Raw genomic sequence first — 26490 nt, 5'->3', positions numbered from 1 at the left:
ATCAATCTATGATGATTGTTGATCAATCTATGATGATTGTGTAGTATGGGTATGATGTTGTTTTCTGCAAGTGGGGTGGTTAGTGTTAACCACCCCACTTGCAGAAAACAACATCATACCCATACTGTGTAGTATGGGTATGATGTTGTTTTCTGCAAGTGGGGTGGTTAACACTAACCACCCCACTTGCAGAAAACAACATCATACCCATACTACACAATCATCATAGATTGATCAACAATCATCATAGATTGATAACAAATAGTGTTAAGTGGATCAGTGTTAGGGAGTAGATTATTAGGAGTAGTTTGAGGGTATTCATTATGGTATATATCATAGATTGATCAAATACGCCACACCTCTCCAAACTGTTAACAACCTAAACAAAGGAAGAACACTTACATGCGAACAACCACAACAGAAGGGAAAGAAGGGCCCAAACAAACTCACCTCAACAAAGAAACGACAACTAACAAAAGTCCACTTAACACCAAATACAGAAGACCCATTCCAAACAATCCAAGTGGCCTACGTCAACGCCAGATCTGCTGTAAATAAAACAGCAATACTAACAGACTGAATCATGTCAGAAAATCTCGACCTACTCTTCCTCACTGAAACTTGGATCCAAGACCAAAGGGACCCTATAATCCTAGACCTGTGCCCTCCAGGATACAAAATCACACACTGGACCAGAAAAGATAAGAGAGGCGGAGGCATAGCACTAATCTATCGGTCCCACTTTACCACTGAAACCACTGCCGAGTCCATAACACCTCAACTTGAAATTGCCTCAATCAGAATCCACAACAAAACCCTACGCGATCATTTGAATTGTGTCTTGTTTTACAGGTAATTGGAACGAAGGCCAGACTAACTTCATGGACTTCATTTCAAACACTTGTGTAACCAACTCCAATATACTAGTATTAGGAGACATTCACCTCCACCTAGAAGACCCAAACTCTACCAACGCACAAGAATGCAAGGAATTCCTCCACTCATGGGATCTTAAATGGCCACACATGCAAGCAACCCATGTCAAAGGGCATACACTCAACCTCATCTCACACAATCTGTCCACAAACCAGAACCTAATAATAACAGAAATTAAATGGACCGAAACAACATGGACCGACCACTACAAACTAAACCTATCCCTAAAATGGCGGAAAAAGAGTTCACACCTTATACAAGAACACACAACCTACAGCACAAGAGGCCAAATAGACTCGGAAACATTCTGGCAACAGATATACAAAAACAAATGGATAGCACAAACGGACTCTATATACTACCTCTCAGAATGGGAAAAAAGATGCAGAAGCATGCTGGACGAAATAGCACCCTTACGAACAAGAACCTCACGTAGGCATAACTCCATACCGTAGTTCAACGAAGAACTGACAAAAATAAAAACACAATTCAGGAAACTCGAACGAGCTTGGAAAAAATAAAAGACAAACACACGCTCAACGCATGGAAACAAATACAAAGAAAATACAAATACACAATAATACAGACCAAAAGGTCAACTATAAAACTAAAATAGGGCCAGATTACAAAGACTCAAAGAAATTATACCAACTTGTGAACAAACTACTAGACATCACCTTGGTCACCACAACCAATACAAACATCCCATCTGCAGACAACCTTGCTAAATACTTCAATGAAAGAATTGCAAACCTACGTAACACGCTACCTCAGGACAACACCGATATCAAAAATTTCATCACTGGCTTTGACACAACCCCTGGTGAATACCCAGTGGACCAAACCTGGTCAAACTTCGCTCCCCTCATCGCGGAAACAGTCACCCAGGCAATTAATAGGTTCTCCAACTCTCACTGTAAATTGGATACCTGCCCCAGGTACTTAATAAAATCTGCCCCCCCACTGCTTCATAGCAAACCTTACATCCCACTTAAACTACATGCTTCAACAAGGTCTCTTCCCTAAGGAAAATGGCAACATCCTACTCACCCCAATACCAAAAGATCCCAAGAAAAAATCAAACGAAATCATTAACTACCGCCCAGTAGCATCAATCCCACTGGTGGTCAAACTGATGGAAAGCATGGTAACCAAACAACTTACTGATTATATAAACAAATTCACAATATTACATGAATCACATTCAGGATTTCGCCCCCTCCATAGCACTGAAACAGTACTAATTACCCTCCTAGCCAAATTCAAGCAGGAAATAGCAACAGGCAAAAGCATACTTCTCCTCCATTTCGACATGTCCAGTGCGTTCGACATGGTAAACCACAAAATACTACTAAGACTCCTAGATTACTTCAGGATTGGCGGACACATACTTAGTTGGATCAAGGGTTTCCTAACCTCTAGAACACGTGAAATCAAGCTCAAACATATCACCACCGTGGAAAGCAGAATGCGGAGTACCTCAAGGATCACCACTATCACCGATCCTTTTCAACCTAATGATGACCCCACTAGCCAAATCCTTATCCAACCAAGGCCTTAACCCTTTCATCTATGCAGACTATGTCACAATATACATTCCTTACGAACGTGATCTGACAGAAATCACCAACGAAATCAAGCTCAGCTTGAATATCATGGACTCATGGGCAAACGCATTTCAACTAAAACTCAACACAGAAAAAAACATACTGTCTAATCCTCTCATCCCAATACAATACGAACAAACTTACAAACATAAACACCCCAGATTATACCCTCCCTATCTCAGACAGCTTGAAAATTCTCGGTGTTACAATCGACCGTAACCTCACACTAGAGAACCAAGTGAAATCTACAACAAAGAAAATGTTCCACTCAATGTGGAAACTCAAATGCGTGAAACCATTCTTTCAGAGGGAAACATTTCACAACTTGATACAATCAATGGTACTAAGCCATGTAGACTACTGCAAAGGAATTTATGCAGGATGCAAAGAACAAATTATAAAGAAACTTCAGACAGCTGAAAACACGGCAGCCAGGCTTATATTTGGAAAAATGCGATTCGAAAGCACCAAACTCCTCCGAGAAAAACTGCACTGGTTCCTAATCAAAGAATGTATTGCTTTCAAAATCTGCACCCTGGTTCATAAAATTATCTACAGCAAAGCCCCGGGATACATGACAGACCTCATAGACCTACCAACCAGAAACACAACAGGATCAACACGAACATTATTATTATTATTAACATTTGTATAGCGCTACCAGACGCGTGCAGTGCTGAACACCTGACACAGAGAGACAGTCCCTGCTCGATAGAGCTTACAATCTAAAAAACATACCTAAATCTCCACTACTCAAGCTGCAAAGTACTCAAATACAAATCAACGTATGCATCCAGCTTTTCCTACATAAGCACAAAACTATGGAACGCATTACCAAAAGCCGTGAAAACAACGTATGATCACCTAAACTTCCGGAAATCATTAAAAACTAACTTGCTCAAAAAGGCATATCCTACCGACCCAACTTAAATGCCTGTACCCTGCAACACAATGAAACCAAAGGTCATAATGGACATATAATAACTCTTCCTCTCTACGATTCTCTTCCTCTCTATGATTCCCTAATGTGTCTGTACACACGAACCTTATTCTACCACAACATTACTGTATTTGTTCATAACCGGAATTGGCGAACACCTCTACGGTACTATGTAAGCCACATTGAGCCTGCAAATAAGTGGGAAAATGTGGGATACAAATGTAATAAGTAAATAAACTCACCAAAAACCTACTGTATCTATACATAGGTGACACTTGCAAGCATAAGGGTTATTGTAGTGGTGTACAGTTGGGTACAGTAGGTTTTTGGTGGGTTTTGGAGAGCTCACCATACAATAAAAGGGGATAACGGTGAGAAATGTACCTGGGACCTTTTATATGAAGTCCACTGTAATGCCCACTAGGGTGCCCCACTGCTCTGCTGGGATGTTTGAGTGCCCAGTCTACTAAGAATGCTGGCTCCTCCTACATCCCAATGGTTTGATTTTGTGTGTTTTTCACTTGGATGTTTATTTTTTTTTAATGGTCCAAAAAATATACACACAGAGCATAACAAAATCTTGCAAATGGCCATTTTCAGACTTTTCCAGGTTCGAAAATGGCTATGTTCACTACTGTTTTCCGCAAATCATCCAAAGTCGGATTTAGATGTAATATCAAAAATCTCCCTCCACGTTCATTATATGAACATCGACTGGTAGTTCCACCACCATCAGTGGCTAGATATGCTGATACCAGATCGAGTGCTTTGTTTTTTGTGGCACCTTCCCTGTGGAATGTATTGCCTGAATTTCTCCAGGCAGAGATGAACTATAAGAAGTTCAGAGCTTTGCCAAAGGCTCTTTTGTTTAAGTTAGCATATAGTCTTTAAAACTTCAGTACAGTGGCGGGAGTAATGCTATATAATTTTGTGGGATGATTTTGCTTTATTGAATGTTTGTGTGTTTTTATTGCATAGATTGTTCCATTTCTATATGGATGGGGTTATAACTGATGTTGATATGTTGTTGATTGGTTTTATTTCTTTGCTTTTAATACTGGAGTTCTTTCCCTTTTCCTTTTATTATTATTGTAAACCATTCTGATGTACTGGATTAAGAGCAGTATATTAAGACCCAATAAACCTTAAATTAACAAGATCTACTAATCATTCCATAACTTGACATCTAGCTTTTCATAGCCCCATTAATGGACTTAGGCATCTCACACAGAAACAAGGCCTTAACTCTCACTACTCCACTGCTGAAAATTCTCTAAGTCTGTCCAAGGCTTCAGCCCTCACTCCTTCACTGCTGGTGATCTCTGTCCATCCCAGGCTCTACCACTCCTCATCAAAGAGTATCCTTTTTGCCTTTGTGCTAAATCTCTCACTCTATGCTTCTCCCAAGCTTTCTTGAATTCCAACGTACCCTGAAAAACCCTGAAGAAGAGGCAGGAGTGATGCTTACTTGCTCCTGTCTCTGTGTTGCCATCTTCCACATTGGTACGCCTTACCCCGCAGTGTGCATCCTTGGACACACCATGCAGGGTCATTCTGCCAAATATGGTATGCAGGAGGTGGGATGGGAGGTCCGCTAGACTATCAGGATTTACTTTTGAGAGGTTGGGGTGGATCAAGGAGTCGAGGTGGGGTAGGGAATCAGAAGATAGGGGCTCATCCTGGGGGTGTGAGGCAATCGGGGGATTTTGGGAGGTGGGTAAAGGGGAACAAGCTTTTTTCTTTTCTTTTTTTTTTATGCCTGTCTTCTGGTTAGTTCATGAGGCAATCAGTGCTCATATACTGTGACAGAAAGGGAGACACTTTTTGCTCTTCTATAGCAAATGGCTGTATACTATCACTGGTGTGTGCTGTGTTTTCTGACAGCACCCACTTCTTAACACAGTGGTAATTTGCATGCCATTAATTTATTGCATCAGAGAGCAAAAACCTTTGTTAGGTTCACATTAGAAGCCAGATGCTCAGCTGTTGGTGCACAGCTCTAATGCACATTGGCCCCAAAGTTAGGTGTCACGGGCTATTAAATGGCAGGAAAACAGAAGAACAGTAACCCTCATGGACAAACAGACGAGACAGTCACAACAAGGGTGACAAAGGAAAGGGCAGCAGACGATGTCCAAGATAACACCTTTATTGAAATATCGAAGACGCGACACGAGTCGTGTTTCGGCCTAAAAAGACCTTCAGCAGGAGTCTTAGGTTGGATATGAACTAATATCAAGCTACTCCTAAGATGATGCTGGTGGTGTTCAATATCTTGCTGCTTTCTTCAATAAACACTTGGTAGGACGCTTGTTCTTCTAAGAGTACAAGCGTCCTACCAAGTGTTTTTGAAGAAAGCAGCAAGATATTGAACATACCAGCATCATATTAGGCGTAGCTTGATATTAGTTCATATCTAACCTAAGACTCCTGATGAAGTCTTTTTTAGGCTGAAAAACGACTCGTGTCGAGTCTTGGATATTTCAATAAAGGTGTTATCTTGGACATCTCTGCTGCCCTTTCCTTTATTACCCTTGTTGTTACAGGCTATTAAACAACATTCCTTGTCATCATCAGCATATGAATCCAGGAACTGATGGGTTATGTCCGTCTACTAGCAGGTGGAGATAGAGAGCACAGTTGAACTCTGACTTATAGAATGGTGAGGCTCCTGCTGAGTCAGTATACCTTTATCTCTAGCAGATGGTGAACAGATCTCCCATTGGCTCCTGATTTTCTTCTACATTGCTGGCTTCTGTTCATTTCTTGTTCAGTTGAGTCTAGGTGGTTTCTAGGCTGCTGTTGGTGCCTTACTGGGGTACACCTGGGGGTGCCAGGTCCCCCCCCCCCAACAGCTAATTTCTCCTTCTCAGAGAACAAATAAAGAAGGAAGAAATAGCATCAAAGTTAGAGCTTGTCCCTCCCTTTCACAGTCTTTGACTGTGAGCGGCTGTTAACTGGAGGGGGTTGAGAGTTGTGTATGCAGCAACCAAATCCAGCATTCTTCTGTGAAGAAACTTATGCCTTCTCATTCTTCAGCTGGCGGGGTAAATACCCCTTTACATTTTAATTGCTGTCGGCTCTGGTATTTGCCGCGCCTTACTGTTTGTCCCTGCTGCTTGTGTCTCTCCTTTCCCCTTTGCACTGGCTTCTCTGCGGTGGTTCCCATGGCATTCAGTAGTGTGTAGTGTTGGGGCTCCACATATTTGGCAGTTTCACGGGGACTGTCATGCTGGGCAAGTTGACTTTCCACATGGATCTCTCTCATATCTCTTCGCTCGAGCATACCACATCAGCCATTTTGGAATATGGTGCCTCTGTGGATACAGTCGTTTCTCTGTCTCAAACATCTTATGCTCCTGGATGCTCTCAAGCTCCTCTCTTTCTTCTCATAGAGGATCCCTTCCCCTTTGATCTTACAGTTTGGCTATTGAGAGGTCATGGCTGAGAAAGAGGGGGTGTTCTTAAGATGTCATTACTGCAAGTATGGAAGCATTCTACTTCTTCAATGTAGCTTGCATCTGGAGGTTATTTGAAGCCTGGTGCTCAGGCAGAGCGATATCTCCCTTCTCAGTATCTGTCTCTCACATTCTAGCCTTCTTGCAAGAAAGCCTTAAGAAGGGTCTTGCTCTCAGCTCCCTTAAGGTTCAGGTGGCAGCCTTATCTTGTATAGAGGAGGCTTATCTTGGGCTTCTTTGGGTGCTCATCCGGATGTGGTCCATTTTCTTAAGGGAGTAACTTGCCTCAGGTCTCCTGTACATCCGCCCTGTCCAGCTTGGAATCTGAATTTGGTGCTTAAAGCTCTACAGCAAGCACCTTTTGAGCATATGAAGAGTGTCTCTGTGAAGGATCTGACCTTGAATACTGTATTTATAGTGGCTATAATTTTGGCCCAGAGTGTTTCTGAGCTGCAGGCTTTATCTTATAGAGATGCTTTCCTTTCTGTTCTTTCACTGAGGCTGGAGTCTCCCTCAGGACAGTTCCATCCTTTTTGCCAAAGATAATCTCTGACTTTCACCTTAACCAGCCATTGTTTCTTCCTTCTTTCAGGAAAGAAGATTGTGGAAAGAGTTATGGTCTGCTGCATCTACTTGATGTACACCGTATTTTGATTCATTATTTAGAAATCACATGATTTCTGACATTCGGACCAATTTTTGTTCTCTTTGGAGGCCCTAATAAAGGGAAATGAGGCTTCCAAGGCTACAATTGCTCGATGGATAAGAGAAGCTTATGAGGAAAGGCTAAAATGGCTAGGGCTCTTCAGCTTGGAGAAAAGGCGGCTGAGGGGAGATATGATAGAGGTCTATAAAATAATGAGTGGAGTTGAACGGGTAGATGTGAAGCGTCTGTTCACGCTTTCCAAAAATACTAGGACTAGGGGTCATGTGATGAAGCTACAATGTAGTAAATTTAAAATGAATCTGAGAAAATGTTTCTTCACTCAACATGTAATTAAACTCTGGAATTCATTGCCAGAGAATGTGGTAAAGGCGGTTAGCTTAGCAGAGTTTTAAAAAGGTTTGGACGGCTTCCTAAAGGAAAAGTCCGTAGACCGTTATTAAATGAACTTGGGGAAAATCCACTGTTTCTGGGATAAGCAGTATAAAATGTTTTGTACATTTTGGGGATCTTGTCGGGTATTTGTGACCTGGATTGGCCACTGTTGGAAACAGGATGCTGGGCTCGATGGACCTTTGGTCTTTCCCAGTATGGCAATACTTATGTACTTATAAGCTATATTTTCAGTGTACCTTCTTTCCAGTAGGCCATCTCCTTTGGCGGTGAAAGCCCACTCAACCAGGGGCATTTCCACTTCTTGGGCAGAGTCATGTGCGTTTTTTCTGATGAAAATCTGTAGATCGGCTATCTAGTCTTCTTTGCATTCTTTTTCCAAGCATTACTGGGTGGATGTCATGGCTCAATCGGAAGCGTCCTTTGGGTCATCAGTACACGCGACTGCTGTTTCTGCTTCCCTCCCTACTTAAACTCTGCTCTGATGCATCTCACCAGTTCCTGGTTTCATATGCTACTGATGACAAGGAAGGAATAATTATGTCTTACCTGATAATGTTCTTTCCTTTAGTCACATTATATGAATCCAGAATCCTACCATGTCTTCTTTCATTTTGCTTCTCTGTTCTGGTTTGCTATTTCAGGTTACAGTTTCTGCACTCGTTGAGGTCGTTGTTATTGTTTTTCATTACTTTGCTGTGAGGAAGGAGAGGTTTCTTGTGGCTAATGCGATGTTGTCTTTTGCTTTGTTATGAGAAGATCAGACAGATGATCAAAAGCCCTACACTGTTCCAAACAGCGCTCTAAAATTAGCACCTGAACAGCATGGGGCTATACCACCCCTATGATCAGAGCTAATAGCATACAAATATATGCATGTTATTAGCTCTGATCATAGGGGTACTTCTACAGGAGGATTGTGCTTGAGCATGCGCCCAAGGAACAATCTTACCACAGAAGTTGTTTGATAGGTCCAGGCTGTCAAAAAGAGCCCGGACCTGTCAAACATTCCAAGGGGCTGGAGGTCCTTTGGACCTCCAGACCCCTCCGTCCCCCAACAGAGAAAACCCACCTGGCCAGACCCAATCCAAAAATCCCCCCCACCCCGACAGAAGACAAACTGATGACCCCCTCCCCTGCCCCCATGACAGAAAACACCTCCCTGGTGGTCTAGCGCTCCCTTTACCCTTACCCTGACCTGACCCCCGCCACCGATAGGTTGGAGGTCCAGTGGACCTCCAGCCCAACCTGGTAGTCTAGCAGCCCCCTCACCCCCCTCCCTGTACCTTTGATGATGATGAGGGAGTAGCTCTTCCTCCTCGTTCCAGCACCACCTCCAAAATGGCGCCCTGTCCAGAGCATCCTGGGATGTGCTGGGCAGGGATTCCTTACAATATAAGGGAGAAACTTGTCTTCAAAGCTACAGGGAGGGGGTGAGAGGGCAGCTAAACTATCAGGTTGGGAACCTTCAGGCCTTTTCTTCTATCGGGGGTGGGAAGTCGGGTAAGGGGTTAGGGGTCATCGGTTCATCTTCCGTCAGGGGGGAGTCACAGGATTGGGTCTGTTGGGGCTGGGCGGGTCTGCTCTGTTGGAGTCCGGGGGCACGGAGGTCCACCAGACCTCCAGGCCTTGTGTTTGAGGGTGTGGGCTTTAGGATTGACAGGGCCAGGAGAAAATCCCGGACCTGTCAAATCCTGGTCCCCCCTCATTCCTCCAAACCCTAACGCTAGCTCCAAGCTGGTGTAGGGTTTGCAGTGGTAGCAGCACCCTTGTTTGGAATGCTGCATGCTGATCATGAAGGAGGAATGCGGGAGATTCGTTTGCATGCAGTTGGTGGTCAGAGCTGGCGAGCACATTACATGCACTCGTCGGCTCTGATCATTGGGTGGGAGCAAGCGTGGGTGCTAGTACGGCGCTGTTGTCCCCTAGTGTCCGTGTTTGCTTTTGAACATCTGGGCACAGGAGCCTCACCGTCGTATATATGAGAGGTCAGTTGTGCTCTCTATGTCCACAGGCTGGTAGACGGACATAACCCGTCAGTTCCTGGATTCATATGCTATGACTAAAGAAATAAAATTATCATCAGGTAAGACATAATTTTTCCATTCAAGGATTTTATGCTGAAGGATCACTGTATCCCAAAACCATGATTACTAGCAATTGGCAAGCTCTGACCACGGATACACCATGACACATGCTACTTCCTATTCATGTCCTCTAAAAACCACTTGCTTGCAGCTGTCAAAAGCAGAACACTTGACTAAATGGATCTTTAGTGTGATCCAGTATAGCAATTCTTATGTTCATATCAAGGATTCTACTTCTAGACACAGAATGGAGAAAAAAACCTTAACAATCAGACTACATGTTACTAAAAAATCTGCCCTTCCCTCTCCTCTTCTATCTTAGATGTTCAGCCATGCAGTGCACAGGCCAGATGTAGAGCCGGGCATGACATGTTTACAGGAGCTGTCTGCTTGTGAGAGACTTCCTTCCCCCAGAGAACTGTGTGGAAGGAAGAAGAACCGGCAGAAGAAGCGATGCTTCCAGAATAGCCAGGTGATGGCGGCCTTTTACCACATGGAAGATCTGAAGAGGAGGCAGAGCAGCATCGATCAGTAGGCAGTCAACCTTTTTCCTCCAGCTTTGGGTTCAATTCACATGTCCACAGCTCTTTCCTGCTCCTCCCATGTATTTCCTATTCAGAATGGATGCATGAGTCATGAGGATGGGACTGGTGTATTCAGTCAAGCTTCTCCTGTACTGTTTCCAATACAAGGTTTCCTACTGCAGCTGCCAGACCCTTCCCTTTGTGCTCCTGGAAGCAAATATAAGGAGTGCCTCCTAAAGCCAGGTTTCTTTTGCTGAGCCTGGGAGAGACTATTGGGTAGTCAAGCCTGAGTCTGGATCTTGGCTTCTGGATGGCCTGAATCCAGTGACAGCCACTATAGCTGCCACATCTGTATTTCCCTCACTAGCTGGAGTGCTTTTTGTATAAGGCTTTTCTTACATAATTTTTTTCTGTGGAATTTTTTCAGTCAGAAATCATATGAAATGAAATCCTTGAACAAAAGTTGTGCTATTTTTTTTTTTTTTGTTACATTTGTACCCCGCGCTTTCCCACTCATGGCAGGCTCAATGCGGCTTACATGGGGCAATGGAGGGTTAAGTGACTTGCCCAGAGTCACAAGGAGCTGCCTCTGCCGGGAATTGAACTCAGTTCCTCAGGACCAAAGTCCACCACCCTAACCACTAGGCCACTCCTCCGCATGGAAAAGTGTGGAAGCAAATTGGCATGTAAATGTGTGTATTTTTTGTCATACTTTTGTCTAGACCTTGATCATATTGCAGATTTGGCAAGTTCCAAGTTTGAAATTCAAAATTAAAATTTGCCAGTGAAATGCAACAATTAGAAATGGAGGAATGGACCTTTGGGTCTCTCCTCATGTAACTTTCTTATACTGCAAGAAATTTCCAGCACTATCAGTTTGACTGAGTTTCTTTGCAAATATGAGAAACAGAAAAGTAAAATTTTTGCAAGATGTATTTTGCCTTTTATATTGATCAGAATCTTTGCAGTTTTCTATCATTTTATTATCCCGAGATTATGCTGTACCTGAACTTTCCAGACTACCCAGGTCCCTACAGTAGATGTATGAAGAAGGACTGCAAAAAACTTTTCAAGACGAAAATGTGTGTGAACTTGGAAGCTCAGGTGTAGGATCATCTTTGGATAATTCTGTTGGTCCAATAAAAGGTGTCACAGCCTGCAAATAATCAGATTCTCTATCTACAAGAGTTTTGCACCACATTTGGGGCTCACAATGTGACTGATACATCTGTGTTGTTTGAATAATGCCTTTTTTCTAAATGCTGTGCAGGTTGAAAAGGCTGCATTGGGGAGGTTATGATGCCAAGAATTGTTCAGAAGTTTTTGAGGAGGGTGTTGAGTCTTGTCTGGCCAGCGAGGTCCCTGAAGATGCCTCTTGCCCTAACTTCTTGACAAGCCTGATTCAGCCGAATGCGGCAATGCTGTACCATAAGGGTGACAACTTTCTCAGCAGAACACCTTCTCACAGCACCAGACAGGTACAGTTACAAAGAAACATAGAAAAATGTAGGCAGATAATGCTGCTCACAGCACCAGACAGATACAGTTACATAGAAGCGTAGAAAAATGTAGGCAGAAAAAGACCATATGGTCTATCCAGTCCGCCCATCCATACTATCTGCCAGAGCTGTAGCGAGGGGAGCTGACACCTGGGGCGGGTCGCCGCTGCGCACCCCTTCCCCGGAGCGCATACCTGCAGCGAGGGACGGACGAGAGGGCCGATCCACCCCGACTGCACGTTGGTGGGGTGTGTCGGCTCCGCGCTGGTTCACTGCTCTCTCTGTCCCGGAACAGGAAGATGTCACTGCCCAGTAGTTGCTGTGGCTCCGGCACTGGGCAGCAGATTCTGCGTCTAAGCAGCAGCTCACCAAATTTCCTTTTTGGGGCAAGCTTCTGTTCAGTGAGGACGTCGAAAAGGTGGTGAAGGACTTGGGTGACTCTAAGTCCCAGCACTTGCCAGAGAACAAACTGAAGTAACCCTTGTGCACAGATATGTTACCAGCTGGGATGGGCCTCTTCCTCTTTGTTACATAAGTACATAAATGTTGCCATACTGGAACAGACTGAAGGTCCATCAAGCTCAGCATCTTGTTTCCAACAGTGGCTAATCCAGGTTACAAGTACTACTACTACTTCTACTGCTTCTACCTATTATTTCCATAGCGCTACAAGACATATGCAGCACTGTACACTTGAACATAAAGAGACAGTCCTTGCTCGACAAAGCTTACAATCTAATTAGGACAGACAAACAGGATAAGTGTATTTGATTGGTGGGAGGGTCAAAAATTTACATCAGGCGTGGATGCTGTTCAAAAACACCATCCTGGAAGCCCAGGCCAAATACATTCCACATATTAAAAAAGGATGATGGCTCCTGTTTACTTCAGTTTTGAACTTATGACTAAGTTTGATATTGTAGAAGTGGAATGGGTGGGTGCTGAGGGAAGGAATGGGGGAGGGAAGAGGTTTTTTTTTGTTTGTTTGTTTTTAGATTGTTGTTTGTGGTATTGCTCTGGCAGAATTGAATGTGTAATAAGATTCCCATGCACTCCGCTCCATGGATAAATCCTTCTTATCTGTTCCCTTCTCCACTACTGCCAACTCCAGACTTCGCGCCTTCTGTCTCGCTGCACCCTACGCCTGGAATAAACTTCCTGAGCCCCTACGTCTTGCCCCATCCTTGGCCACCTTTAAATCTAGACTGAAAGCCCACCTCTTTAACATTGCTTTTGACTCGTAACCACTTGTAACCACTCGCCTCCACCTACCCTCCTCTCTTCCTTCCCCTTCACATTAATTGATTTGATTTGTTTACTTTATTTATTTTTTTGTCTATTAGATTGTAAGCTCTTTGAGCAGGGACTGTCTTTCTTCTATGTTTGTGCAGCGCTGCGTATGCCTTGTAGCGCTATAGAAATGCTAAATAGTAGTAGTAGTAAGGTAGTTGGTGGAGTGGCTATGGGAGTTTCTATGTTATTTACAACATTTAATGACTTCTGTGTTCCAGTATTGCCTGTATTATACTTGTTCTTTTTAAGTATGTCATCAATAAAAATGATTGAAACATAAAAAAGGAGGACGGAAGACCAAATGATAGCCGGCATGGTTAAAAAGTGAGGTGAAGGCAGCTATTAGAGCTAAAAGAAAATCCTTCAGAAAATGGAAGAAGGAACCGACTGAAAATAATAAGAAATAGCATAAGGAATGTCAAGTCAAATGCAAAGTGCTGATAAGGAATTCTAAGAGGGACTTTGAAAAAAAGATTGCATTGGAGGCAAAAACACATAGTAAAAACATTTTTAGGTATATTAAAAGCAGGAAGCCGGCAAAAGAGTCAGTTGGACCGCTAGATGACCGAGGGGTAAAAGGGGCAATCAGGGAAGACAGAGCCATAGCGGAGAGATTAAATTAATTCTTTGCTTCAGTCTTCACCGAGGAAGATTTGGGAGATATACCAGTGCCAGAAATGGTATTCGAAGCTGATGAGTCGGAGAAACTGAATGAATTCTCTATAAACCTGGAGGATGTAATGGGGCAGTTCTACAAACTGAAGAGTAGCAAATCTCCTGGACTGCATGGTATTCATCCCAGAGTACTGATAGAACTGAAAAATGAACTTGCGGAGCTATTGTTAGTAATATGTAATTTATCCTTAAAATCGAGCGTGGTACCGGAAGATTGGAGGGTGGCCAATGTAACGCTGATTTTAAGGTTCCAGAGGAGATCTGGGAAATTAGAGACCGGTGAGTCTGACGTCGGTGCCGGGCAAAATGGTAGAGACTATTATAAAGAACAACATTACAGAGCATATTCAAAAGCATGGATTAATGAGACAAAGCCAACATGGATTTAGTGAAGGGAAATCTTGCCTCACCAATCTGTTACATTTCTTTGAAGGGGTGAACAAACATGTGGATAAAGGTGAGCCAGTTGATATTGTGTATCTGGATTTTCAGAAGGCGTTTGACAAAGTACCTCATGAAAGACTCCAGAGGAAATTGGAGAGTCAAGGGATAGGAGGTACTGTCCTATTGTGGATTAAAAACTGGTTAAAAGATAGAAAACAGAGAGTAGGGTTAAATGGTCAGTATTCTCAATGGAGAAGGGTAGTTAATGGGGTTCCCCACGGGTCTGTGCTGGGACCACTATTTTTTAACATATTTATAAATGACCTGGAGATGGGAGTAACTAGTGAGATAATTAAATTTGCTGACGACACAAAGTTATTCAAAGTCGGGGATTGTGAAAAATTACAAGAGGGCCTTATGAGACTGTGAGACTGGGCATCTAAATGGCAGATGACATTTAATGTGAGCAAGTGCAAAGTGATGCATGTGGGAAAGAGGAACCCAAATTATAGTTATGTCATGCAAGGTTCCACGATAGGAGTCACTGGCCAAAAAAGGGCTCTAGGTGTCGTCGTTGATACGTTGAACCCTTCTGCTCAGTGTGCTGCTGCGGCTAAGAAAGCAAATAGAATGTTAGGTATTATTAGAAAAGGAATGGAAAACAAAAATGAGGACGTTATAATGCTTTTGTATCGCTCCATGATGCGACCGCACCTCGAATCTTATGTTCAATTCTGGTCGCCGCATCTCAAAAAAGATATAGTAGAATTAGAAAAGGTGCAGAGAAGGGCGACGAAAATGATAAAGGGAATGGGACGACTTCCCTATGAGGAAAGGCTAAAGCGGCTAGGGCTCTTCAGCTTGGAGAAAAGGTTTATAAAATAATGAGTGGAGTTGAATGGGTAGACGTTAAGCATCTGTTTACGCTTTCCAAAAAGTGTAGGACTAGGGGGCATGCGATGAAGCTACAAAGTAGTAAATTTAAAACAAATCAGAGAAAATGTTTCTTCACTCAACGTGTAATTAACCTCTGTAATTCGTTGTCAAAAAATGTGGTAAGGGCGGTTAGCTTAGCAGATTTTTAAAAAGGTTTGGACGGCTTCCTAAAGTAAAAGTCCATAGACCATTATTAAATTGGACTTGGGGAAAATCCACTATTTCTGGGATAAGCAATATAAAATGTTTTGTACTTTTTTGGGATCTTGCCAGGTATTTGTGACCTGGATTGGCCACTGTTGGAAACAGGATTTTGGGCTTGATGGACCTTTGGTCTGTCCCAGTATGCCAATATTTATGTACTTGGAAACTTGGAATTTTGAAGTCAAATTAACACATCCATACTTATAAATCATCAAAAAACCTGCTTATATAAGGGTTTATATTCAAATCAGAAACAAATAGAAACAAAAGAACAATATCGTTGCATAAGAAAAATATTTGATACCCAGAGATTTCAAAACCTTTCCTATATCATTTAAATAAAAATTAAAAAGAACAGGGGCAAGCATCGATCCCTGGAGGACCCCATGTCTCGTGTTCCAAGGCGATGAGAAACTCCTCTGCCAAAAAACTTGCAAGAAACTACATATCCATATGTGTAGCAAAGCAAAACAGTTAACTCCTTCACATGGATCTAGTCAATTTTTAGATTGACTTGGATGAAGTGACAACCCTAGGCACTTCAGCTATGTGGACAAATAACCAGGAAGACAGGTCAGTGATGCAGTGAGCGAGGCAAGACATGTTTCTGCATGGCTCTGGGCCTCCCAGCCCACAGCATCGGCAAGTTGTATGGACAAATTTCTCACCAAAAATGGTGACTTGATGGGTTCTAAGGCTCCCAGAAAAGATACAGGCAGAGAGAGCGAGGACAGGATGGTGGAAGGCCTTGTGGAAAAGGCCCTTTGCTGTCCTCAGAACATATTTCTACCTTAATTACAGCAGTAGTGCAAGCACTGGAGCGTCATTTCACTCAGCTCTTGGGACAAATGGCCAACCTGGAAGCATTATTGACTGACACATCTTGGAGAACCAGAGAGCTGGAGAACAGTTCTTCAGCGATTGAGGACAGTTCAAATACAATGGCGGTAGACATTACAGCACTGTATAACCAGTTGCTCATGCATGCGGAGAAACTTGAAGACCTAGAAAATTGCTTGCGCCATGGAAAAATGCGCTTTTATGATATACCGGAATCAGTTCTGAAGGTACATCTGCTTTCCATTCTGGAGCAGTGGCTAACTAAGGAGCTCCTGCTATCAGGGACCACAACCACACTACAATTGGAGCAAGCACACAGATTAGGCTGCAGGCCAGATGATATCATCTCGCGTAATCATTGCTAAAGTGTACAATTATGTCCATGAAATTGAGCGTCTTCACCTACATAAAGCTAAATAGGATATCTTACAATTTGAGGGCCACACGGAGCGCATTTTTTAACACTATTCTTTCACTTTAATAGAGATAAGAAAAGGATTTACGCCGCTTTGTGGAAAATTGTGTGAGAAAAACATTAGGTTTATGCTGGTCTATCTTGCAATTTAGAACGTGTTTCTGGCCATTGGACTAGTTTTGATTCTGTTTCAGTAGCCCAAGAGTTTGTTTATACCATGGAAAGTTCTGGAGCAGCTAAGGACACGTGAATTGAAGTATTGTGATAGTAGCATTATCCTCGGGCAATTATAGCTTGTTCTTTGTCTATAGCCACTATCCATGGCCAGTCAGCTTATTTGCCATGCCTTTACCGATATGCATTGCCTGTACAACTTTAGTAATTTGAATAATATGGAGAAGTTGGGTGGGGCTTGGAGGCCTGATGGCATCATAATGTGATCGGTGCTCTCTGTCATTTGGGATGGGGGAAGCAAGGTTGCCTGTAGGCACCATATTGTGGGGGACTGGGGGAAGGTGGGTGGGGGAGGGACGGGCAGGTTGGGGAGAGTGCTTGGGGGTAAATCAGGGTGCTTATAGGACAGGCAGGGGTTTTTGGGAGTAGGCAAGAGTAGAGTCTTCCTTTTTTTTCATAGCCACTAAAATCATCTGTATTTTCTTGCCAGCATTCTATATTTCTTGTAGGAGATGCTGGCTTTGTTGCCAGAAAGGAGCGGACATGAAAAGCGACATGATCGAACTCTGGGGGAGGCTGGGCTCCTGGAGTACAGCAGTGATAGAAATTTCTGTAGAAGCTTGCCTGCAAGGAACAAGGTTGACAGACACTGAGCATTTAAAGTTGCAACGGCATTGGGTTGGGGAGGTATTCTTCTCTTCCTCGAGTGGTAGGCATGGTGGGGTAGCGGTTTTTATCAGAAAATTCTTACAGTGTAAAGTAGCAATGCTAAGTATATCGCCATGGGCGCTATCTGTTACTGCATCTTAATTTACAGGGTAATGACATTTTGTTATTAGTTTTGTACGGACCAAACTCATATAATGCTGAATTTTTAAATAAGTAATTCACCTGTGCTACCCACGTATGGATAAGCCTCTGTTCTTGGTAGGGGATTTCAATGTAGTCACGGACGCATTAGGTAAATCCGTTGCTCCAACAACCTCATTAGGGAATCAGGGATGTTGTCTTTGTAACCTGAACACAGCATGAGACCTGGTGCTTATTACATCCTGAAGTGAGGGACTATACACATCTATCACGGACCCATAGCATTCTGATCTCTACCCAAAGTTTCCCTTCTGTAATAGATGCTGGCAGAGGACCTATAGAAATATCTGATTATGCCCCTATTTGAGTAGATGTAATGAAAGAGCCATATTATGGTTTGTTCTCTTATCAGTCGCCACATTGGTGGAATTCACTGCCACTGAAAATTCGGCAAATTTTTCAGTACTCCACATTTAAGAGAGCTATTAAAACCTATTATTATGACTTTCCTTAAAATATATTTTTGATTGTATTTCTGTCTTCTTTCGACTCTGTACACTGCATAGAACTCTTTGGAGACATTGCGGTATAGAAGTGTAAAATGTAATGTAATGTAATTACCTGCAGAGTAGATCCTGGAGAATCCTCTCTTATCTTTATCAGGATCAGGACTTCCAAAAATATTTACTAGGGAGGTGGGAGGAGGTCTGCTTCCATAATGGTCAACATGCCAATGATCCAATCAACTGCTAAGGCGGTTCTTTGTGTTGACGTACTTACTATCTTATACAAGTGCCCATAAAAAGCGAATTCATTTGAAAATAGTGAACCTAGAACAAGCATTGCGGTGCACTAAACAGAACTACGGTAAAACGCCAAGCTCGTCCACTTGGGAGCAGTATCTTTCTATCCAGGCAGCCTTAAACTCATTCCCCCCGTTATTCAAAATCATTTAACTGGCCAGGAACAGGACCTGGCTGGTTAAATGGTACATAGCCAGCTATCCGGCAATATTCAGCGAGGAATAACCGTCTGTTTCCTACTTAATATTGCCAGTTAGCAGACAGCTGGTTGTATCATCTGATATAATCGGCTATCTGCCGATTTTTAAAGCCAGTTTAGCTGCCATATTTGGCCATGTGAAAACATGTGAGATCTTTGGCCAGTTTAAAGATAATTGGCTAGTGTTGCATATTGGCTTAGCCTGTTATCTTTAAACTGGCCAAAAATAAACCATATATTCAATGCCACCTGAAACGGCCCAGCATTGAATATCTGGGCTTAGCGCCGACTGCAGAAGTTAGCCGGTCTAACTCATGTTGTCTGAATATTGCCCCCATTGTTACATGAACTTAGGGGGAAAAAAGCTTTTCTTTAGGAAATATCGTTTTCACAGATTTAGCAATAAGCCTGGGAAAATGTTAGCCCAGATGAAATTCTGGCAAGGACAGAATTATGTGCCTACCTTGAAGACCCAGGATGGTTCTTTGACTTCCAGAGTGGACGAGATTGCACAGATATTTATTGCTTACTTCAGTACCATGGATAAGGCAGACGTGGAATTTGATTCCGACCAATTTACTGATTATCTTCGCCAATCTGGCATGCAAAAATTTCCCCCAGAGGTTATTGATCAATTAAATAAACACCTACTGGCAAAAGAACTCCAAAAAGTTATAAAGATGACTACAAATCATAAGGCTCCTGGCCCTGATGGGTTCGCCTGTGAATTTTATAAATTATTGAATACCCAGATTTTTGTGGCCCTTTGTTAGATTATTTTAACAAGGCGGTTGCACAAGAAGCCTTGCCATGTTTTGCTAATGAAGCCCTGATTACACGATTGAAGCCAGGGAAACAGGGTGATGTACCTGGTTTCCTATCAGCCAATTTCCCTAATTAATGTAGATTTGAAGTATCTTGGCAGACAAACTCACTGCACCTGCCCACGGTTATAAGGGAACATCAAGTGAGATTCGTTCAGGGGATACAGTCTGTACTTAACGTCCGCAAGGTTTGGTTGGCCCTGGTGCACAGCCAAAAGTTGAATATCCCCACTGTGATGGTAAGCCTAGATGCAGCTAAGTCTTTTGATTAAGTGAGTTAGCCATTTAGGTTTCATACTATCGCTCACATAGGTATTCAAGGGTGGTTTAAGTATGTTGTTACAACTTTATACGCTGGCCCACGAGCATCATTACTGGTTAATGGTATACGCACAGATGCTGTTCCTTTAGAGAAGGGTACACGACAGGGCTATCCCCTCTCGCCTCTACTGTTTAACTTAACATTAGAACCCCTGCTGTGTAAGCTGAAGGGTGAGGGAAGGGTGACTGGACTACAGATGGGCAATATAAGCTTAAAGACCCTGTAATTTGCTGATGATTTGTTACTAATACTGACACAAACCTAGCGCTCTTTACCTTTGGCCATCGAATTAATGGAAGAATATAGGCTTCTCTCGGGTTTTACTTTAAATTTGGGGAAATCTGTGGCCCTCCCTACTATCCCTGAGGTGTGAGAGAAGTGACAGGATGTTTTCCCATTGCAATGGACTACTGGACACTTTAAATATTTGGGGGTCCACGTCCCTGCAGATCTAAATTCACTATACCCACTCAGTGATCTACCCCTATTGCAGTCAACAAGAACTAAATTGCAACTTTGGCAAGCATATCCTTTGTCCTTGATAGGAAGAGTTAGCTTATTTAATATGATGATTGTACCTTGCTGGTTCTATATCTTTCAAATGTTATCCCTGTACTTGAAAGTAAAAGATGAAAAATGTCTGCACAATCCTATACAGATTTACCTGTGGAGGGGGAAACATGCGAGACTGGTTTATAAATTAATTTCCTTCCCAAGGGATAAGGGAGGTGTGGGTCTCTTAAATCTATGTCATATGTTAATTAGCTGTGGAATGCGCCATATAAATTACTGTTTTAGGAGTTCGTCTGATTTTTCTTGTACCTCCTTGGAACTGTCAGTATTTCAGAATGAACACTGCAGCGCATTTTTGCATAATGGGGCATACCATAGGAACTCCAGTATAAAAGGTTGTATTCTATACAAACCTCTATGGGCTGTTTGGCAATGGGTTGGTAACTATCATAAGATTAATACGCATGTCACTCCTCTACTACCAATTAGATACAGTGGTGGAAATAAGTATTTGATCCCTTGCTGATTTTGTAAGTTTGCCCACTGACAAAGACATGAGCAGCCCATAATTGAAGGGTAGGTTATTGGTAACAGTGAGAGATAGCACATCACAAATTAAATCCGGAAAATCACATTGTGGAAAGTATATGAATTTATTTGCATTCTGCAGAGGGAAATAAGTATTTGATCCCCCACCAACCAGTAAGAGATCTGGCCCCTACAGACCAGGTAGATGCTCCAAATCAACTAGTTACCTGCATGACAGACAGCTGTCGGCAATGGTCACCTGTATGAAAGACACCTGTCCACAGACTCAGTGAATCAGTCAGACTCTAACCTCTACAAAATGGCCAAGAGCAAGGAGCTGTCTAAGGATGTCAGGGACAAGATCATACACCTGCACAAGGCTGGAATGGGCTACAAAACCATCAGTAAGACGCTGGGCGAGAAGGAGACAACTGTTGGTGCCATAGTAAGAAAATGGAAGAAGTACAAAATGACTGTCAATTGACAAAGATCTGGGGCTCCACGCAAAATCTCACCTCGTGGGGTATCCTTGATCATGAGGAAGGTTAGAAATCAGCCTACAACTACAAGGGGGGAACTTGTCAATGATCTCAAGGCAGCTGGGACCACTGTCACCACGAAAACCATTGGTAACACATTACGACATAACGGATTGCAATCCTGCAGTGCCCGCAAGGTCCCCCTGCTCCGGAAGGCACATGTGACGGCCCGTCTGAAGTTTGCCAGTGAACACCTGGATGATGCCGAGAGTGATTGGGAGAAGGTGCTGTGGTCAGATGAGACAAAAATTGAGCTCTTTGGCATGAACTCAACTCGCCGTGTTTGGAGGAAGAGAAATGCTGCCTATGACCCAAAGAACACCGTCCCCACTGTCAAGCATGGAGGTGGAAATGTTATGTTTTGGGGGTGTTTCTCTGCTAAGGGCACAGGACTACTTCACCGCATCAATGGGAGAATGGATGGGGCCATGTACCGTACAATTCTGAGTGACAACCTCCTTCCCTCCGCCAGGGCCTTAAAAATGGGTCGTGGCTGGGTCTTCCCGCACGACAATGACCCAAAACATACAGCCAAGGCAACAAAGGAGTGGCTCAGGAAGAAGCACATTAGGGTCATGGAGTGGCCTAGCCAGTCACCAGACCTTAATCCCATTGAAAACTTATGGAGGGAGCTGAAGCTGCGAGTTGCCAAGCGACAGCCCAGAACTCTTAATGATTTAGAGATGATCTGCAAAGAGGAGTGGACCAAAATTCCTCCTGACATGTGTGCAAACCTCATCATCAACTACAGAAGACGTCTGACCGCTGTGCTTGCCAACAAGGGTTTTGCCACCAAGTATTAGGTCTTGTTTGCCAGAGGGATTAAATACTTATTTCCCTCTGCAGAATGCAAATAAATTCATATACTTTCCACAATGTGATTTTCCGGATTTAATTTGTGATGTGCTATCTCTCACTGTTACCAATAACCTACCCTTCAATTATGGGCTGCTCATGTCTTTGTCAGTGGGCAAACTTACAAAATCAGCAAGGGATCAAATACTTATTTCCACCACTGTATAAAGGAGCGTTTCGGGCATGAACAATCAAATTTTTGTCAAAGGGGAGAGGAAAGGCATAAAATAATCTGTCTCAAATTGTGGCCAAAGGTGGCAGAACAAAGCCCTTCCATTCTCTGTAGGAGGAGTTCAGTTTTCTCAGCAGGACATTTTTGCATACAAACAGCTTAGGCATTATGTGGCTAGCTTAAACCCTGCTGACTTACAACTAGAGATTCATAAACTGTTTTCCACAGCATATACTGTGGGATCCCTGTTGAAGGTTCCTTTGAAGTTTCATCATAGACACTTGCAAGATCATGCACCGATGCTAAACCACCTTAAACTACAGGCAGCTTGGGCTGCAGATCTGGGGATACCCTTACCTGAGACATCCTTCTGTTTGATCTGAAGAGCCTGTCCCTAATTGCAGAGTATATGTTCTTTTTGGAGGATGCAATGCAAAATACTCTTGGAGACTGTATGTTTCACCAAAGAAGGCACATCTGCTATGCCTCTGGCCAACTTTGACTTGCCTTAAATGTTGTCATCCTGAGGCCTCCCTGGAATATATGTTTTGGACCTTCCCTATCATCAAAGCATTCTGGCAGCAGATAATTGATTTCATATCTAATGTAAGGGCTACATCCTTGAGGCCAACCCCAACTATGATTTTTTTTACATTTTCCTGTGCCAAGGCCTAAGAAAAAAAGGAGTTCAGGTACTTCTTAAATGGTCCATTTTAGTAGCTTTAAAAGTTATCTTACTTTTGTGGATTAGTCATTAAGTACAACCAGAACAGTTATGGTGCACTCACACGATCCAGCTCCCCATTTTGGAGTATAGAAAGATATCTGACTTCACTTCTACACAGGGGTCCCAATTTCATGCAACCTGAGAACCTTTTTGGAATACTCTCACGGAAACAACAAGTCAAGCGGAAGATATCCAGAAGGACCAGACTGAAGTCACAGATGTTAACAGCCAAAAATAGTTTATTGGGACCCTACACAGTCTGTGTTTCGGCCGAAAGGCCTTCTTCAGGGGTCTAAAACAAAAGTATAAATAAAAATATGAAACATTGTTCCATATGTAGTGCTATGTGTAAAACTACAAAGTGACATAAAAATAACAACAGTTGCATATGATAGCAACCAAATTATGCAACTCAATAATAAACACATATGTGTAACATAAAAAATGGCAAAATGCATAATGAAGGCAAAAAGAACAATTTATTGTAAACATACAAATATGGGCATTAACTAAAATAAAAATTAACTTGTATCGGTTTAAGAAAAATAAATGCATATTGAAAATATATATACTGATACTTCAAGGCAAGATATGATTATAAAAATGATCATAAAAATAAACATTAGAATTTTTAAGGGTAAGGGCAAACATATTGACTTGTTGTTTCCTTGTGTGTTTTTGCGGGAGATTTGGACTCTCTTTGTTGTCTTTCGGAATACTCTCACTGCAGTGGCTCGAAGCCAGGTGTTAAATAGTTAAAGTTATGAGACTTGGTGGTCATTTTACATTGTATTATGAAAAGGAGGGGAGATGGGAGGGGGTTGGGACTATGGGGAAATATAAGTTGTGGGATTGATTTTTGTTACCAAATAAGCAAATGTTTTTTCTAGTAGCTTCTTAAGGTTAACAGTGATGGTTTGAGACTCTTGATGAGTTTCAGTATCATTTTTTACTTGGAATTGCGCAATAGTGCTTTAAACATAAACATGGAACACGAACAGAGCAGATCAGAGATATGTGACCGTCGGATTGACTCGGAGTCAGCAATTTGATTTTCGGCATCCCTGATCAAGCTGTTTTTTTTCATATCAAAGCGAGCTCTCTTATATTTAATACAAGTATATTCAACATATATTCACCACACTCTACAGAAAGAGTGTGTTGTATAGCCCCTGAAGCAGCCCTGTTGGGCGAAACACGGCCTGTGTCGGGCTGTTTGTGTGTATACAATTTGTTTTTCAATTAATAAATCTATTTGTGTTTGTTCAACGATCTGCTCTGTTCGTGTTCCATCTTGGAGTTTGCAGACCGTCTGCCTTTGTGCTTTCTTTAAACATAAACAACCAGGAAAAAGCCCCTCAAAACAATTCAGTAATTCTTTGTAACTTTTGAATCCACAGTGGAGTCTCGGCACTGAAGATCAGTCTCCAACTTCAACAGAGCAGGCCATGATCTCCTACACATTGGCTTCAGTGGACAGACACAACCTGCCTTCAGTGACATGCTCCTCACCAGAGAGCTACTGGGGCTTGCAGTATCAGTCTGAAGAGTAGCACCAGGAAGCAAACACCCAACAACAGTTGGACATCACAGGCAGAGCACATACAGACATCAAGAGGAAAAAAAAAAAATCATCTTTTGCCTACCAGTAGGATTGCTACCTAACTGAACAGGCTGAGCCAATTCTGATTTTTATCCCATTGTATGCATGGAGAAATAGTCCTACTTTTCTTAAATAAAACAAACTACAATGCTATGCATGCAATAGGGAATAACCAGGATGGGATCAGCATGTTTGTGTTCTCCAAGCTTAGGTGGCAGTCCTCCTGACAGGTTCTCAAACACCACAGTGTCTAGAAGAAAACCTTAGGTCCAGAAGTCAGTTTTTTTTTTAACTTTCATTACTTCAGTACAGTGTAGTGGCTGTAGTCCCTGCTTGTGCATGTCTGAAATCATAACTACAGGCACCAGAATCGATCAAAAGAAAACAGCTAGACTATAGCCTTTAGTCGTTCTCCTGGAAATGGGTACTCAAAAACAGGATAAAATATTTGCTTGTTGGTAAGTTGGCCATATTGTTTCATTTCATGAGAGACAGATTGAGTCAATGGTAGTTTTATCTCCCAGTTTGTTTATGTACTTGTAGTTCCAGTTTCTTATAACAGATCTTTTTTTTTTTCCTTCTGTTTGGACCTGCAGCAAATTACAACTACTGGGCAACATAATATTTATTATGACATTAGTCCTAGAAATTTTGTATAAAGATGTCCTTCTTGCAGCTATGTTAATGTACACTAAGACTACTCAGCTAGTTATCTCTACCCCCTGCTCAGTTTACTGGTCTCTGGCCATGTTTTTATGCACTTATTTATTGCAGAGGGCTACTCTGCCTAGGATGGCATGAGTTCAGCATTTCATCTCCCTTCTTTTCCCTACCATATGCTGCTTCCCCTGCCACAACCACCACCGTTCCTCTTTCAAGGCAAACAGGACAAGTGGATTCAACACTGGCACAGAGTCCTTAACCTCCCACCCTTTTCAGACAGAAGTCCTGTGTCAGAGGGGGCCAAACATGGCAGCACTCAAGCGCAGCACTGGGGTTAAATACCCTACACAAGTGTTGAATCCACTTGTCCCTTTAAACGTGATGGTGGGGGGTGCCAGTTGAAATAGCTCAGGCCCAGCAGAAGGAAGGAAAGGGGGGGGGGGGGAGAATGGATAGTGGAAAGGAGGAGAGGGTGGAGTATGGAAGAGAAGATACTGGCTACATTGGGGGAGGGGGAAGTGTTGGGGAGATTCTGGACTATGGGGGAGTTGAAGGGCAAGGGGCCGATAGATGCTGGACTATGAGGGGAAAGGAAAAGGTCTTGAGCTGTCCCTGGGGTGAGGTAGCCTAGGGAGGCAGGGAACATGGCTAAAGGTTCGCCTAGGGTATCAGATACCCTTGGCCCAGCCCTGTTACTGCAAAATGACAATGGAATGCTATATTCAGGTTGTGCACTTTGTTTTAACTGAATAACCTCATATAAGCAGCAGATGTTATGCAGTGACCATTTGATGTTTAAAAAAAAATAGGTACAGAAAGAGCATGAAAGCAGAAGAGACACATTGAGGATAAAAACAAATACATGCTTTACCTTTGAATAGTTTTCTTCCAAATATTATTTGA

The 26490-nt window shown here is 42.7% G+C and overlaps 1 protein-coding gene across 1 annotated transcript in view; it reads left to right on the top strand.

Moving 5' to 3' along the window:
- LOC115458352 (protein INCA1-like) overlaps positions 1–24877 on the top strand; it is a 40531-nt gene extending 15654 nt beyond the window's left edge. The window contains exons 4-6 of the mRNA XM_030188251.1: positions 10408–10616; positions 11880–12087; positions 24722–24877. Coding sequence (XP_030044111.1) covers positions 10408–10616; positions 11880–12087; positions 24722–24874 — 570 coding nt within the window. The 3' untranslated portion in view covers positions 24875–24877. The remainder of the gene's footprint in view (positions 1–10407; positions 10617–11879; positions 12088–24721) is intronic.
- Positions 24878–26490: the final 1613 nt, after the last annotated feature.

This window comes from Microcaecilia unicolor, chromosome 14 (assembly GCF_901765095.1).
Source record: "Microcaecilia unicolor chromosome 14, aMicUni1.1, whole genome shotgun sequence".
NCBI lineage: Eukaryota > Metazoa > Chordata > Amphibia > Gymnophiona > Siphonopidae > Microcaecilia > Microcaecilia unicolor.
Note: the sequence above shows the minus strand (reverse complement) of the source record. Positions and strands in the feature narration are given on the sequence as shown.